Source organism: Brassica napus, chromosome C2 (genome assembly GCF_020379485.1).
Source record: "Brassica napus cultivar Da-Ae chromosome C2, Da-Ae, whole genome shotgun sequence".
NCBI classification, from domain to species: domain Eukaryota; kingdom Viridiplantae; phylum Streptophyta; class Magnoliopsida; order Brassicales; family Brassicaceae; genus Brassica; species Brassica napus.
In genome coordinates this window covers 25,591,731-25,610,484 of record NC_063445.1, presented here as the reverse complement: position 1 = coordinate 25,610,484, position 18,754 = coordinate 25,591,731, and the positions used below count along the sequence as shown (strand labels likewise).

The following is an 18,754-nucleotide window of genomic DNA, read 5'->3' as shown; positions in this document are numbered from 1 at the left end:
TTTTGGGGTTTATTATTCTCAGTTTTTAACAATGTGTTTAAGTAGACCCTAAATAAGTCTTCTCGGAGACAACAATCAACCGTAACATAGACCCTAAACATACCCTAAACAATACCCTAAACGAGACAAATAGAAAACCACAGTCATTCAATCGAGAGTCTTAAAAAACACCTAACGAGAACCTAATCATACCCTAAACACGGAACGAGACCAGAAGGTAACACAATACACTAAACTATAGACAATGAGTTATCAAAACTGTTTTCCTATATCTTCATCCCGTAGGAGTAAATAAATCGAATCAAATGTAATACACTTAACTTGGCTTCTTGTAAACCAGACTTTTGATCCAACTCAGCAATCAAACCCGAGCAGAACTAGATCCATAATAAACCTAAAACCCGACATATTTAAGACCAACTCAGGAATGAAACCCGACTTTTCCCATTTTTTCAGATCATCTTTTCCGTCAATCTCCTTTTTCTCTCTGAATCAGTTTCTCACACACATGAATACTTCAAGGCGACATTCATACGGGGTGCCATCTATGTGCTGGTGCGGGAAAGGGGTTGTGATATTCTATTCTAGAACTGATGACAATCCTTACCGACGGTTCTATAGATGTGAAATAGGGGCACAGGTTCATAGTCTTGATTTGTTTTTCGATTCAATTACCGATTTGTTATGTTCTTTTTCTGTCTGATTCGATTTTCGATTTGTTTTTCGATTCAATTATGGTTTCTATGTAGCGAAAGAAGGAAAATCATTTATTTAAGTGGGTTGATGAGGCCTTGCTTGATGAAATTCGAAGGGTGGAGGCTGAGCAAGGGAGAATTGTAGAAGAGATTGAAGATCTGAAAAGTAGTATCACACAGACAATAGAAGAAGAAGTTAGGAAGCAGAAAAATTCACTCGAATTAGGTTGCTTAGGAAGCATTATATGGCTTTTTGGAAGATTAAGAAGCCAAGAATGAGTGAAATCTGTCTAATGGTTCTAAGTATTTTCTTCTTAGTGTTTTTTGTCGTCTTTACCAGTCTACTGGTTCTTAGTATTGGCTTCAATTTGTGTTTTGTTGTTACAATGTTTGTGTCGACTTTACCAGTCAAGTGGTTCTTAATATTTTGTGCTCAGTGTTCTGTTCTTACAATCCACCTTTCTTGTTTAAAACTCGGACATCAGCTATTGTCAAACAAACTCAAACTCAAACTCAAAAGCATAACTGAACAAAACATAACTACACAAACATAGAGATAGAAAAGTGTGGAGAAAATAATGCCAATGTATAACAATGAAACTGAGAAAAAAACCATATGAGAATTATCCAAAGTATAACAATCAAAATGAAAACAAAGTTGATAGTTTTTAGAAGAAAAAACCATACGAGACAATGCAGTACTGCACTTTCAAACACCACAACTTGCATACTTGAACATACCAACCTGTAACACAAACAACCATACATGAAACACAATTAAATCGAGCTTGAAAAACATATAAACGAACTGGATATATAAGCTGACCCTTACCATATGTGACTGGCTATATAGGTATTTTACAAGTTGCTCTGTTGTGCCCACTGATACCACATCTACTACACTTGCGAGGCTGCCTCTTTTGTGATGTTTGCGATGACCGAATTTTATTTTCAACAGTTTCATATCTGCGTTTTCTATTCCTTCCAACTGATTTTCTTGACTCTGGTGGTAGCACATTGACTTCGACAACATCTTCTGGTATGGACCAAGCATCCTCAGGAACAACAATAGGATTGATGCTTTCATGATAAGCTTCTCGTCAAGCTTCTGTAGTGTAAAATAAATCAGTCAATGTGTCTGGCTGTCTGCCAACATGAAAACCAGCTTTAATTGCGTGCCGACAAGGTATCTTCATCAGGTTGTACTTCCCACATGAGCAAGTACGTCTATCCAAATCAACTAAACAGTCGATTTTATCACCTCTAACAAGCAATCGACCATCGCTGACAGGGTAAACTGCAAATGTTTTGCCTTTCTCGGTTCTCCTTTCAATCTTTTTCTCCACATCTTTGGTGAGAGGATGATTATGCTTTGAAATCTTTTTCTTACGGTTATAAAACCATCGAGTCAACATTTCCCTGATACTGTCCAACAAGGGAATGATTGGATACTCTCTCGGCGAACGCAAAGCATAGTTGATGGATTCGGCAGGGTTGGTTGTCCTTATGTCATATCTATATCCAGAGAATTGACATCTTGCCCACTTTTGGACTTCAGCATCCCTTAGGTATTTTCCAATTGCCGGACTGATATTACACACATTAGCAAATGTCTTTTCAAACTCAGCAACTCTATAAACCTTGGACGCCTTTGCAACCAATCCCACAAGTCATTTCCCATGGTAATATGTTACCACATTATTCAACAAATGATGAATGCAAATACCATGTTTAGCTATTGGGTACACAGTCTCAAGCGCCTTAGCAATGGCCGCATGTCTGTCCGAAATAAAAGCCAAATGATGATCATCAGCAATGACAATATTTAGTTGTCTCATAAACCATTCCCAAGAATTTTCATTCTCTGAGTCGACTACTCCGAATGCAAGAGGATACAAATTAGAATTTCCGTCTACATCAGTAGCAACCAGTAGAACTCCTTTGTATTTGTTCTTCAGAAAGTGCCATCAACCACAATAACCCTCCTTATGACTCTGTTAAATCCTCGTATCGATTTCCCAAATGCAATAAACAGGTACCGAAATCTCCCTTTGCTGTCAATCTCATACGATGAATGTGTACCCGGATTAGCCTCTCTCAGCATGTGCAAGTATTTCGGTATTTTTCCATAACTTCTCTCCGGAATACCTCTAACTGCATTAACCGCATATTCACGAGCATCCCATGCTAAAGATTTCGTGATCTCACAGCCATGATCCATACGTATAATCTGAATTATATCATTTCATTTCGGCCCTTCCTTAACGCCTTCATACCTATGCATAATCAGACTGCCTATAGTTTTGGCCGAAGCAGTCTTACCCGGTTTGGTTTTGCTTGAAGGTGCGCATGTATGTTCACCGACATACTTTTTAATAATGAAATATGCAGAATCCTTCAAAGACTCTGCTCGAACACACCAATTGCATGCATTATCCTCACATCTAACATACCAAAGCTGTCTATCCGTTTTGATAACCTCGTAGTGAAAGTTATGCTTCATTGCACATATCTCGAAAGTCGCCTTCAGCAAAGTTTTGTTCTCAAACAATTGTCCCTTCTTAACAACATTGAGCAGAGAATACTTTGACATATTATGTTTGTCCTCTTTGGCCGAGATCATGGTATCAACATCATAGGCATCCTCATCAACTTCGACTCTTCTAATCTTTTCTTTCTTTTTCTCGCACTGCATCTCAACAAACACAGGAGCTGGTTCGTTCCCCCTACCAACCGAGTTTCCCTCCTCTTGAGCAGTACTTGAATCAGCTGGCGACTTGTTAAGATCAAAGTCTGGTTCATTCAGATTCTCAACTTTGGCTTTAGATGTTACACACAATCGAGTAGAAACACACTTTTGAACAAAACCAACAAAATTCTGAAGCTGCCGATCATTTGCAATGATCACAGGTGGACATGTTGATGTATTGATCAACTCAGTAGGTAGATAACTCAACTCCAAATCGGGTAAGCTATCTTCTTCCATATCAAAATCCTCCAAAACCATTCTTTTAAAAACCTCTAAGGTAGAACATGATTCCAATAACAGTAGCCTAGCCCCTTTCTCATCAGCCGAAAAAACCCATCCCGTGGTTGCTCCAAACTCTCAAACACCACATGTTGTATAGATATGCATCATAGAACAAGAGTTTGTGAAATCACAAGACAAACTATAGAGAAATCATGGGAAAATCATAGATTGGTGAAGAAGAATATTCACAATTTTTTTTTTCACGAAACAAATCAATGAAAACACGTTTTAGGAAGTTAGAATATTTTTAGAATATTTTTAAAACTGCAAGTTCCTTAATTTTCGAAAATTCAGTTTTTTTATCCGTAGAAGGCATCTTCTACACTGTGTAGAACATAACAAAATTTCAGAATTAATTTCTATACTGTGTGGACGTTCGTGTATGTTTTAGATTTTGCATTCCTGATGACTTAGAATACTCCATAAAAGTAGAAAGATCCTTCTGAATAAAAGTAGTGATCATTACAAATAGTAGAATTTGTATTCTCCATATTTAGAACTATAGTAAAAAGTAGTTTGTACGTTCTAAAAATAGTAGATGGATATGTTCATTCTAGAATTCATTTTCTACTTACCCATTTTGTGTAGAAGCGGAATTCTACTTTTAGTAGAACGTAATTTGAAAACATTATTTATTATGTTTTTCAACCAAAAAAAAATGTGTTTGTGTAAATGGGTGTTTTATTAATTTTTAATATTTTTAATATTTTTTTGATTCTTATAACTATTTATTTCATTAATTTTAACATATGGAAATGGTAAAAGGGAGAAAATATGGTAAAAAATAGATTTATACCATAGGGACAACTATGCTGTTTTTTTGTTCTCTTTTGGCAAATTTTCCTATTTTGTTAAGGTAACCGAAAAAAACAAACAATAAAATAGGAAAAAAATAAGGAGTTTAATTAATGAAATAAGAACATTTTCAAATGGGTACTTCTCTTTTAATAATATAGATGTTTGAAATTGAATATCTTTTATAGCCTTTTACTGTATATTTATTCATAAATCTATAGATCTGAAATAGAAATATTGGAGAGATTTGCCACTAACAAATATGCTTATATTAGAAAATTTTGCGAGTCTGTTATTCGACGGCTACACTCACCAAAATATGTTCATAACAATTATGCTTTTACCAAAAGTACCACTTAGTGATATCTCAACTTAAAATAGTTTGAAAGCTTTTGATATATTCTTTACTAAGTGGTGTATTTCAAGTTAGCAATTAGAATCTTTATGTGTATATAAATAGAATAAAAAATCCATACGAAATTTGAAAATATTTGGAAATAAAAATTAATTAAAACATTGACGAATCATCATGTGTAAACTGTTTAAATTTATGTATAATTTTTTTCTGCTAACAAATTTTTATTAGTTTTATTTTTTTTTTTATTTTTTTTAACAGCAAACATTCACAGACTCATGTAGACTCTGTAAATCAAGGCGGCAACTCGGCATCCATGTGTACGACAAAAGACGGCTGGTTCCGAGCACTGCATGTCAAACGATCCGCCTTTATGTTTTCTGTCCTAGGTACATGAACGATATCTGAGTTGGTGAAGCTTCTTCTTAAAAGCATAATGTCTTCCAGGTAGCTTTTAAATGCTGGCCATTCCTCTGGTTCCGAAACCATCTTCACCAATTGAAAACAATATGTTGCAAACGTCACCCAAAACTGTGTTAAATTCTTCATACATTCCATTGCCCAAATTAATGCCTCCATCTCCGTATGAAGAGGAGAAAGACATGCCCTCACATTCCTTGCCCCTAATAACCCGTCAAACCCCGGTAGTGTGCTGAACCAGCCTTGCCCTGAAAATAAGTCTTTCTCTTTCTAGGAACTGTCTATACACCATCTTCCTGTAATCTCAGAATTAGGTCTTATCTGACCCGCTTGTACCAACCTGGTATCATTAATAACCTGTGCCTCAGCTCAAAGTCATGATTCTAATTCTGCTAAGTTGAGTGTTTCTCTCGGATCAATATCAAGATTACTGAAAACTTTTTTATTCTGGCCCTTCTAGATGTACCATAATATCCATGCAAACTGATGGTCTTCCATTTTTGGGTTAACTCTCCAAAATAGATGGTTTATGTTAGCAAAAAGAGAACCCATAGGAATGTTAGCAAAAAGAGAACCCATAGGAAAGAGATTTGGATTTGATGGAATCTTAGATAGTGCCCACACCTGACGTGCCGGGGGACATTCAAAGAACACATGATTTATTGATTCCTCCGAATCTCCACACCTTGCACAACATGTATCTCCTTGTATTCCTCTTGCTTTTAGATTTTTTGTTACCGCTATACAACCTGTCACCAGCTGCCATAAGAAATGCTTTGGAGGACACTTCAATTTCCAGCAAAATACCTTAAATATATTCACATTTGGTCCATAAAATTCTGGTGGTTTTTCCTTATCAGGATATATCCTTTCTATCTGATACCCTGATTGTACCGTGTATTTTCGGTTATTAGTTAAATGTCATCCATTCCTATCTTCCATCTGATTCCTACTCAAAGGAATACTTTCGATCATTTTTGCATCTTGGGGTTCCACCAATGTCCTAATGGCCTGTAAATTCCATGTCCGTATTGTTTCCTGTATTTTCTTCTCAATATTCTTTAGATACTTGATTTTCTTAGTGTTCCTTATAATTTTTTTCAGAAAGAATCTTAGGATAATTGACTTCAATATATCATTAATATTTTTAATAAAAAAATATTTAAATTGTTTAGTTGATAAACAGAAAGACATCTGATTTAATTATGCAAAATACATCTGGGTTATTTTTTCTTCTTAACACAGATGTATGATATTATTTGATAAGTGAATTTGTTTATTTGTTATTTTCTCCTTGATTTTAGAATAAGTCATTAGGAAATATATATATATATATGTATATTTATATTTATCATGATATTTAAGATAATTAATAAACATTAACCTATTCTACCGATATGTATACTAATATTTTTAAAAATATGTATTTTAATATATACACTTATAATGATATTTAGGAAATTTAGTTAATAAATAGATATTAACAACTGATATTAAAATATATACCGATAATCATAATTACATTTAGGGATAATTTGAAAAATACACTATTTGGGATTTGAAATTTGATAAATACACATCTATTTTACTTTTTTGATAACTGCACTTTAATACATGTGAGAAGACACTTTTATCCTGGTTTATTTGGTAATTAAAATTTTATAACTAATTAATATATAAATATATATAACTAAAACTAAACTTATAAAAATTATTATTATTATTATATGTGTTTGTAGTAAATGTTTTGAGATAAAAATATGTTCGTGTTGTTGATTCCTGGTGTATCTTCACACATACAAGGACCGATGGATTGAATCATACACAATTTGTAAAGAAATTATCTTCAACTGCAAGAGTTCATTCGTGTTCCAGATTCACAATGTTCATTAGCTATCATCTCTTCCCTAGAATCGTTGTGTGATAATCAAAGAAGAAAGTTACGGTAAGGAATAAACTGTAGTTAAAGAGAAAATATGCAGCAAGGCATCATTAGCTTCTTATATTTCTTGTATGGGTTTGTTTCATGCATGTCTACTCGTACATCAAAACAAAATCTTCCAATCCGAGAAAGTGATCATTTAGTTATTGTTATAGACGTTTGTGTTGTTGACTGATGGTTTTTGTTTTTGTTTAAATCATAAGAACAAAAATACTGGGAATTTGCTATTGATTGTTGTTAAGCCTGATTGTTGTTGATTTTATTATAAAAATTTTTTTTCGAAAGCATACGATTCTAAAGTGATTTATTTTTTTTATTAAAAAAAATAGATATTAATATACTTGTAAACATTGCAATTGGATAGTTTGGTAATTTCATTTAGGAATAAGTGTAGTTTTCCAAAAAAAAGTATAAAGTGATATGAGTTTCAAAATAAAATCTCTTATGAATGTATTTTTCCAAATTTTCCCGTACATTTATCTTATATTTAGTTATGATTTTAATGACTAATATTATACTCCATTTTTTGATTCTTATTAGAAATATTGATCCAAATACAGATTATTACAATGCTAAAATTAAGATTAAAGGTAAAGCATCATTAAAAATATGTTGAAAATATAAATTTTATACTTATGTTAAATATTATATATATATATATATATTTAACATTAAAAAATCATAATCCTAACTTTAAATAAATTAATTTGTATTTGTACATTCCGAACATCAAAATCACCAAATGAATTTATGCTAATAATGAATTTATCTGTATAATCACAAATATTATCAAAATAATATATTTAAAACCAAAATAGTAAATTTTATATAAAGTTCAAAATGAAAATTAACTAAAAATATTAAAAAATATGGAAGCATGAAAAACATTAAATAACACTAAAATTTTGACAAATAATAAACAAAATATAAATATAATCTAAGAAAATACATATATAATTTTTTGAAATTTATTATTTTAGTTTTTTGTCTCACTGTTTTTAAAATATAAATTATAGATAATATAATATTTGGTGGCTATTATTATTTTGTTGATATTTTATGGGTTGTGGTTGTTTATAATCTTTTCAGTGCCACTATATTTTTTTTTACAATAAGTATTTAATTTCAAATCCAAGTTTCATAATTTGACTATTACTATAGAAAAGATTTTGATTCAAAATCTACATTCCATAAATAAAAATATGAAACAAAAGAACTTAATTTAATATATTGATTACCATTATGAATATTGAAATTTTATAATTTATATTAATAATTTAAAATTTGTATCTAATTAATAATATTTTATAGAAAATAAATATTAGAAATAATAATTGTTAGGTACACATATATTAGTCCGCACAAAGTACGAGCAATCAACTAGTGTTTAATTGTGTTCGGCGTTTCTATGGAGTGGATCCCCAAATGATACGTCTAAGGCAAAAGTGGCTTGGAAGGAGGTATGCAGGCCGATGCAGGAGGGAGGATTAGGGGTAAGAAGTATAGCAGAAGTGAGTTTGGTTTTCTCGCTCAAGCTGATATGGTGTCTGTTTAGTGAGCCACACTCCCTTTGGGTAAGATGGGTGAAACAGTACATCTTCCGCAGAGAAGCTTTTTGGGATGTTAGAGACACGGGTCTGGGTTCATGGATTTGGCGGAAAATTTTGAAGTTGTGTACATTAGCGAAACAGTTCGTGAGGATGGAGGTTCATAATGGACAGAATGTCAGGTTCTGGACAGACATATGGCACCCTCAAGGCAGACTAATTGAGATCGCTGGTGAGATTGGGACACTAAAGCTTGGTGTGACTAGAACAGCTCTGATTTGTGATGTAAGGAATGAAACAGGTTGGGTCTTTCGTAGATGCCGCGATGGACAGATGCGTGAGCTCATAAATTTGGTTGAAACTCATCGGATGGAAGAGAATACTCACTTACAGGATGTTGTTTTATGGCGAAAGAATGAGACTGAATTTTGCAAGCATTTCTCTACTGCTATGACATGGCATAGGATCAGAACCCATGGACCTAGTAAAGAGTGGAGTAAAGTGATTTGGTTCATGTTTGGAGTGCCGCGGTTCGCCTTTATAACCTGGCTGGCGATAAGGAATATGTTGTCCACTGGAGAACGTATGCGATCATGGGGTCAGGTGCAAGGCTGTATCTTCTGTGGAGAGCCAAATGAGACGAGAGACCACTTGTTCTTTGCCTGCCCTTATACTTACACGCTTTGGATCGAGGTGGTAGGTACTTTGCTGGGGAGACCGCCTGATCCTGACTGGAAAAACACGCTTCAACACCTCATAACTCATGGATTTGGAGAACTTGAATACATTCTAGTGAGGTTGGTCTTTCAAACTACAGTCTACATGATATGGAGGGAGAGGAATGATAGACGACATTTAAAGAAACCAAGACAGTCAAACCTATTGGCAAAGATTATTGATAAGACAGTGAGGAATCGAATTACAACTACGGGTTATACGAAGAAGCCACGCTTAAGGGTCTAATGCTAGCATGGTTTCGAGCACATATGTAGGGAAGATCTCTTAGTTTTCATTCCAAAAGTTTCTTTTGTACATAAATATTCGTATAGCTGATGATTAATAAATTTAACATTTCGTAAAAAAGAAAACTAGTATTTAATTAAAATGAAAGAAATTAACAAATTAATCACATGTTAATAGACAGAAAATATATTTTTAAAAGAACCTAGATGATAAAAACGGTCACGTATTAAAACTCCCTAGATCTTAATTTTGTTTTCCTAAGATTCATATAAATTTTAAACATCAAATTCTCAAACGAAACATATGCTCTTCAGACTTTTTTTTAACAAAAAAAAACATGTGCTCTTCTTCGACGTGAAACAAACTTCCTTTATCATATTTTTTTGTTTATTCCACTATAAATTCAGTTAAAGAAGAATTTTAGTTCTATGTCAAATATAATTCATCACATATGAAAATAACGATTTTGTCTTGCATTATTTTATTTTATAATAATTTTTAATTAGAATATATATATATATATATATATATATATATTATCACATTACAATGTTAGTTAAAAATAAATATCATTCATATCACTTTGAAATTATACAATAATGATCATAAAAATTATGCATAACAATTACAGATTAACAGTAAATAAATTAAGCTATTTTCTTAGAGATGTTTGTTTCATTGGTTGTTCTATTCCGGTTTAGTTATCCATGTCACCTCAAGTTTGATTAATAGAATAACCGTTTGTTACCAAATAATAAAATAAAATAAATTAAGCTCATTAGTCATTACTTCAATTTATGAAATTAAAATAGATAATATCCGTACTTCTGCAAGAGAGCCAACTAAATAGACTTGCCTTTAACTTAAAATTCAAACATATTTTCTTGTAAACAAATTTATCTCTTATATAGTTTCTAAAAAATAGACCTTGTCCAAATAGTTGTTGTTTGTCCGAATCTGTTCATGACTTCATTGCGATCTCATGCGGCACATATGATAGGATCGGAGATCATTGATTTATCATGTGTGTTGGGTATATAAAGTACCTCTCTAATGGATAATAATTATGTATTCGATGTAGTTATTAACAAATAAAATAATTCACTTGTTATATAAAGTCGATGATAAAAAACGTTTTAAAAAGCAAACCAATATGATTTCTTGCATCTGTTATATGATCATAATTTTAATATCATGTACCGTATTATTATTTTTGGTGAACTTTTAATTTTAAAAGAAATCACATAAACATTTCGAGAGAACTAATTAGTGGAATTTGTGTGTCCACCCATGTTAGTTGTTAGATATGAACCACTCAGCTATATGTGCCTCTACCACGTACCTTTATATGAGACCAATACATAGAATCTCATCATGTTATTTGTTGTTAACGTCTGAACGCGTTGATTATAACCAAACAAGAACATGAATATAAAGAGAAAACGACTCTAATCTGTCCCTAATCAACTCCCAAGGTGATGTTTGAACTCTTTCCGAAGACTGGTCGTCTTATCCAACACTAGCACATGCATGCTCTTGTTTCCCTATCATCTCTTTTTCTTAAAAGTGACACTTCTTTATTCAATACATAGGATTGATTAATATATCTTGACGACTATTTATATTTTTTTCCATGATTCATAGATTCATTAGCATAATTATTAAACCCATGGATTATATGTGAACCATAATTAATCACTTGATATTACATGCCTAATCCATTACCATGTTGCACCATGGCTTCATGCATCATCCAATGTATGAAGAAGAAGAAAAAAAATACTAAATTCGCCTCTTAAGGATCATATGATTCGTATCTAATTTCTCTTGTAAACAGATTAATTAAAAGTTAAAACTAATCACCCGAATCTTACCAAATCACACTAATCTAATTTAATTATGGAAACAAATAGAGCAAAAGTCATGACCTAAGGAGGCAATTTCGTGAATATCTCACAAACCAGTGGCATTGTCATACTTCTTTTACTATATAAACCTCGTCCCTCGCACATTCTCAAAGTCCCTCTGACATTTTCTCTCTCTCTCTCTCACACTTAACCGGATAGAAACTACTTAACCGGAAAAATGGCTGGAGGCCTCGGAAAATGCAGTAAGATTCGTCACATTGTGAGGCTGAGACAGTTGCTTCGACGGTGGCGCGACCAAGCACGGATGTCTTCTTTCAGCCGAAGTGTCCCGTCTGATGTACCGTCAGGACACGTTGCTGTCTACGTGGGGACCAGTCGCAGAAGATTTGTCGTGCGTGCAACGTATCTGAACCATCCTGTCCTAAGGAATCTTCTGGTTCAAGCGGAGAAAGAGTTCGGTTTTGTGAACCAAGGTCCGTTGGTTTTCCCTTGTGAAGAATCGGTTTTCGAGGAGTCGGTTCGGTTTATATCCCTCTCTGGTTCAACCCGGTCAAGAGGGTTTACTTCTCCCGACGTTTTCAAGAAGAACTGTCACGTGGAGATCAGAAGCAAGCGTGATCTATGGATTGAATCTCGGCCGTTGCTTCACGGCGTCTCCGAGAAAGCAATATGGTGATCATCACTTGTCGGTGACGTACAAGAAAATGTATCGAAGCCAGTTTTGGAATAATGGTAATTGACATTTATGTTTATTTATTTGTTTCGTGCTGAGTGAGGAGACTACTGAGATGAGTCAGACACGGTGGCGAATAGTGGCCGTGAAAGGTGGCTGAGTCATTCTACCGAGTCGGTGTTGTGAGTGTTGGCTGTATATCCTCCATTTTCAATTAAATTGTAAATATGATTTTCTAACGAATAATATGTAAAATTCCACAGCATTATTATGTTAATGATCATTATTCTTATAGAACATGGAGCTAAAATTATAAAACAAATGATTAACTAACATCACTATATATCATGAATTTGTTCTAAACATTAATAAACAAAAGAAAAATTGCATATTGTAATTGTCTAATGAATTCGTACAGATTTAAATATAATTATATTAAGGATTAATAATTTACGTTTTATATTAAAAAAATATATTTTATAGTTGGCTTGATTAGTATGTAATTAAACTAAATAGTAGCAGAATCATGGAAAGAACTGAATTGTTAAAAAATATTATGTGAAATAATCATAAAGCATTGAAGATTAGTTTACCGTATTAATAGATTACTAACTTTTATTATTTTACTTAGATATATAGCATATATCACAATTATTAAAACGTAAGAACTTGAAAATACTTGTATTGAATTGTAGTGTATAGTTTTTAGATTAATCATAGTAGTAATATAAAAACTATAGTAGTTTATAGCGTTTCAATAACGAACCTCTAATATAAAATAAATTAGAGTGGATTTACGGAAAAAATTGATCAAATATAAATGAACCTCTAATAAAAAATAAACTAGAGATTGATCCGCGCTCCTGCGCGGATTTTTGTTCTTGCATTTTATACATTGATATTTATTTTTTTATAATTAATATTATATATTTTAGATGTGTTGTAATATAACTAATTGTATTCAAAAGACTTGGACCGAATCGGTTAATATGGTTATTCTTCGTACATATATCTGAATCCATTTCAAATACACTTGTTATTTAAATATTATTAGGTTCCTATAAATCAGAACCGAACTCATCCAGATCCAGAAGGACTAAACTCAAAATCCGCACATAAATTTATAATATTCAAGCCTAATTTCAAACAGAAAAATGATACTCGAAAGGAACAACCGTACCTAAATGGATAGCCAACGTTCGTGCCTAACTGATTTTATAAACTAATAAAAGAGACTCTTTTTATGTGTTTGGTTAAATTAAGTGAAATAGAAAGAATTTTTTTATTTAGTAAAATAATTATATGGAATGAAAAATTAAGTGACAATAAATGTAATACATTTTCATTATTTTGATTTAAGTTATTATTTTATTGAGAAAACGTGTATTTGAATTATGTTTTTGGGTATGTAATTTTTCACCGATTGAAACTAAAAAAAAGAATTAGTAAAACAAACTAAACCGAACGTTTAACCATATGCAAAACCCAGTTATATTACATTTTTGATTTTATAATTTGCACAAAGTTATTGTTGAAAAATAATGAATTAAAATATGCACTATTATTATTATGGTAATATAATTAATGATGTGATGTATTGTTAAGGTAGTATAATTAATGAAATTATTAAACTGGGTGAAATATGAAAATAGATTAATGAAATTACTAAAAAAACACTATTTTTTTATATTGTTATCCATATTTCCAAACAATGCTCATTTATACATCTATCCATGTTTACAAAGAATTTTCATTTATATAGGTATTTATGTGGAAACAGTACCAAAAAGTAATTCAGTTTTAATAATATAGATTAGCGTGGATTTACAACTAAACAAATGATTTAATTACTTCTGTAACTTCGGCGAAAGTAGTTTTTAATTGGACCGTAGTGATTGGAAAAAAGGAATGAAAGAAAAATCCGACCAAGTCATGTGAAGGATAAGAGACTATATCAGTAAGAGACACTTTGCGATGTTTTCACTCTCATGAAAGCTTTTTCTGTCTTCACGTTCTTCGAACAGTGAAAAGTACAATCAACGGTACATAATCTTTGTTTCGCCGTTATCTAGTTTCGAATGTTCAGACAGCCTGGGTTTGTTTTTGCTGCTATTAAGATAGGTTGAATCTGATACTTTTCCGTCCATGGATTGTTTATATGGAAGGAAATGTGTATAGATTTACCAGAAAACGATGAACCTGCGAATGTTTTATTTATATATTGGCTGAGCTATGATAAATTTCATGAGATGGAATGATTGGGCTACTTTCTGGACTTATTAATGGTTTAGGGTGTCTTTGCCATAATAAGTTTCTTCTACTTCTAATTTAAAGTTAACTAGTTTTTGGATGTTTGTTCTTCATAATATATGTTTTCCAGTTTAAAATGATTTACATAAACATAATTGTGTGATGAAAAAAAAAACATAATTGTGTATGTTCTTGTTACAGATTCATACTTTATTGAGTTTGACATATTTGTGTCTTGTTCAACGGTTTAAAGTCCATTTATAACCTATAAGACTGTGTTTTATATTTATGCTGTGTTTTATTCAATTTTAATTGGTATAGTAAACATTAAAGTGTAAAATATTAGAGTTTTAAGTATACTTGTGAGTTTTGTGAAATTAAACTATTAATATTTAGATTTAAAGTTGAATATAAAATTTAAATTTTATATTAGATAGCGTTTTTTTGCACTGATGTCAGCCGTGCTAATTTTTGTTTTAACTAAGATAAATATATTAAGTCAAACACAATAATTTAGTTTTCACTTTCACTTCTTTAGTTAACTTTTTTTAGCAACACACTTCTTTAGTTAACTTTTTTTAGCAACACACTTCTTTAGTTAAATTTCTGATACTGAATATTGTGTAGCTGGTCTTATTATTATTTTTGTATTGGATGTATGTTGTGTTTGTTATGTAACCATAGAAAAAATATTTTCGATCTATGTTTAAATATACCTTGAGTTATATTAGTTTAAAAATTTAACTAACATGTTTTATTGTAGGATAAAAATGTAACATCAATATATTAATAAGTTTCATCTCAAACTTTAAATCACGTACAAATATATTCAAAAATTAACAATTTTGGATAAACATATTTAGTAATATTTTTTTGGGTATTTACTTGTAAATAGTATTCTAAGCTTACTTTATGATTTTAAAACTAAATATAGTTAATATTTATAAAAAATATAAATTATATTAGATATTCGAATATCTATTTGGTTTTTGGTTATGTCCCGATTCGATTCTATTTTTTTGGTTCTTGGAATATAAGATTCACTAATATAATTGATAATATCTAAACCCGAACCGAATATTGTTTTTTGGTTAGATTCTATTCTTTAGTTTCTGATAAATGTGTCCAAGGCTAATTTACATTTTGGGATTATATAATTGTCGCAACAAAAAAAGTAAACATAGTTTGGTTATTAATATGTGCCATAATACATTACAAAGAAAATATGATTTAGTATGATATTAACGGAGAAAGACCACAAAAGAATATGGGAAATATCAATGCACACATATTGTTTTCAACCTAACTAATTATTTGTTTTTTTGTTTTTTTTTTTCTGTTGAACACAAAGTTAAAATATGTGACTTCTTTCATCTTCTCCCGAAGGTTCACAACTTTTCTCTGCCAATATCCACCTTCAGATCAATGAAAAGAAAAGAAGTCTAAAATTTGCTTCCGGGATTATCAGCTGATGAACCCATTGAGAAACATGTTCCACTGAATTATGATAAACATAAAAGTGAAAAACAATGGAGCAGAGACTTCTTCTAAAAAAAATCAGAACAGAGTAAACCCCTATTTCCAGATTCAGCCGTATACAAACCATGTTCTTTTCAAACGACATACAATCTAATCTATACAATAAAATTTCTACCAAAACCTTTACCCCATCTCATCGAAAATAAGGAAGACCTGAACCTCCCAGCTAAGAATTGCATATTCTCCACTGATTGAGATCCACAAAACCCCTCCGATCTTCGTCGCTGTAACATGTGATTCTTCCTCCATTTAATACAGATTAATATGACTGGGAAAACCATAGAGAAACCCAGTAATCTCTCGAATCTTCATCGCTGTTAGGTTTGAGATAGTTTCGCATCTTAATTGTCGCAGAGCCGGATATTCGAATATTGTAAAGATCTTTCACGTATATTATTTAAGAATTGTTAACATAAGTTTTTCATTTATATTTGAAGATATGGTAGGTAAAAAAAGGCGTGATTCATGGTTCGAAGATATAGTAGGTAAAAAAAGACGTGATAAAATGTACTGTTCAGAGAAGTAATAAGTTAGTAATTAGATAAAACTACTGTGTTTTGATCATTGACATTAGATTGTAATTATTTAGGAAAACTAATTTATATTTGTATTTCAGTTTAAAAAAATTAGATTAGCATAAGTAGAATGGTCCAAACCTTTATATATTAATCAAGCCTCGAATGTGAATCTTTTCGGTTAAAAAGGATATACTGAAAGGATAAAAAAAATGGATATTGTACTAAATCAGTTTAATAGTTTTGTCTTATATATGCAACTGCTTCTGAAATTAAAGAGAGAGAACGGTGTAATCCTTGTGAAAACTAATTTTGTTTCTTTTGCTATCATATTTTGGGTGTGTGATAATGGTTGTTGGTGTTCGAACACTTTCCACCACAAATATAAAATATTTATAACAAAAATATCTTGTACTTCATATTCTGTACCCACATAAAACGCCACATTGCACAATGAATACATAAAGGATATCCATATATATATATCGCGAGCACTTTCTTTAAGAATTTTTTTCTTTTTTTGAAATTGAAATATATTAACCCAAAAATAGAGAATTAGGTTTCGATTACAAACCGACTCAAACAAAACAACCAAATTCTAACGGTTCCTAAGCTAGCTTCGCTTGACCCGTCACCCCCGATGCGTACCGTTAACTTGTAGCCAAAATCGTCGGTAATCAACGACTGTTCTCAACCTTTAGCGCGAAGCTCAAAGAAGCGAGATTCACCTTGTTTCCTCGGATGCCAAAGCTCTCCAAAAAGTTTCTGGAATAGCTGTCCGTCGATAGACTTATCAAGCTTGTAACCTTCACCACCATTTTAGAGCGTGACAATTGAAAGTGGAGAGTTCAAGACATATCCCCTTAGCGAGACGCTGTGAACTCGGCTATACACCCACCTCCAACGCCATGAAAATGCAGAAAGCAGGTTGAATTTACCGCTACAACCTAACAACACATCTCCGATAATTACCAGTAAGAAAAACCAAACAACACCACCACACAAGACCAAGAGGCTAATGTGGCACTGGGAAGTGAACATTGGCCAAAAGCTGACACCGAGACAGTCAATGACTCCCGAGAACAGATGATTGTTTACTTAACCGAGATAACCCCAAGCCGGTGTCAACTAAGGGGATTTGAACAATGAAAAACTGTAGAAAATGAAAATATTTAAATATGTTATTTTTTTTTGAATTTTTATCTATTAGATTTTCAAAAATATGAAAATATTTAAAAATTATCAACATAGTCACAAGTAAATATCTAAAAATAACAGAAAATGTTCAAAATACTGAAAATGTTTATTTGTTCTCCATCCAAATATTTAAATTGAACTAATTTTTATGTATATTTAAATATTTAGTCTTACATTATTCAACTTTTTATGTTTATATTATTTTATTTTAATATTAAGTATATTTGGATTTTTGTTAAAAAATACCTAATTAAAATGGGTATCCGAACCGAACCCGCAATGATTCGAACCAAATCCAAACCAAAAATTGTAAATATCAGAATATTTAAATTTCTAATCCTAAAAACCTGAAATCCGAATAGATTAACTGAATCCGAACGAATATATGAATGTTCATCTCCAAAAAAAAACTATACGACAAATCTTTAGTACGACATACAATAAATAATCTAATAAACTATTTCACTCCACGTATAGCGCGGATTACTACCTAGTATATATTTACGTGGACCAAATTTTTTTTAATTCTAAAAATCATTCTAATGATGACACGTGGCTACAAAAACATGTCGTAATGTTATGAGATTAATGTACAGGGGATATATGAACCGAAGAAAGACAAATGACGCCATGCACGTAGATCTACCATTGGTTATTAACGGTGAATACTGTTTTTTTTTTTTGGCTAAAATGTGAATACTGTGTTAGCAAAAAGACTGTATACTTAAAGCCTTTTTAGTAAAATACGAGCGAGAGCGAATCTTGGTCGAAATTGGATTACTTGCTTAATATAAGTGTAACAACCCGCCCTGTGGGATCCAGGCTGACAGCGCTGCAGCGCACCGACCCCAACCCCTCCATTATGGAACAACCCACCCATAATTAGGTTGTTGGTGAGGTTCGAACCCACGACCTCACCCTTTAACAGCCTTCCCACAAGACAAGCTGTCACCAATTGATCTGC

At 32.0% G+C, this 18,754-nt stretch overlaps 1 protein-coding gene and 1 long non-coding RNA gene across 2 annotated transcripts; one reads left to right on the top strand and one right to left on the bottom strand.

Annotated features, from left to right (window-relative positions):
- Positions 1–11,744: 11,744 nt before the first annotated feature.
- On the top strand, positions 11,745–12,581 carry LOC106374955 (auxin-induced protein 6B). Its single transcript, XM_013814870.3, has one exon. It carries the CDS (start codon positions 11,834–11,836, stop codon positions 12,290–12,292), a length of 459 nt encoding a protein of 152 aa, XP_013670324.1. The 5' UTR covers positions 11,745–11,833; the 3' UTR covers positions 12,293–12,581.
- A 3,129-nt stretch (positions 12,582–15,710) lies between these two features.
- LOC111205873 lies at positions 15,711–17,850 on the bottom strand. Its single transcript, XR_002658276.2, has 2 exons — positions 16,206–17,850; positions 15,711–15,954 (listed from the first exon to the last, which is right to left on the bottom strand). It is a non-coding gene; the product is annotated as an uncharacterized LOC111205873 (long non-coding RNA).
- Between the last annotated feature and the right edge of the window lie 904 nt (positions 17,851–18,754).

Coding starts and splice junctions, on each gene's coding strand:
- LOC106374955 (XM_013814870.3), top strand. CDS start 11,834: ATGGCTGGAGGCCTCGGAAAATGCAGTAAGATTCGTCACATTGTGAGG.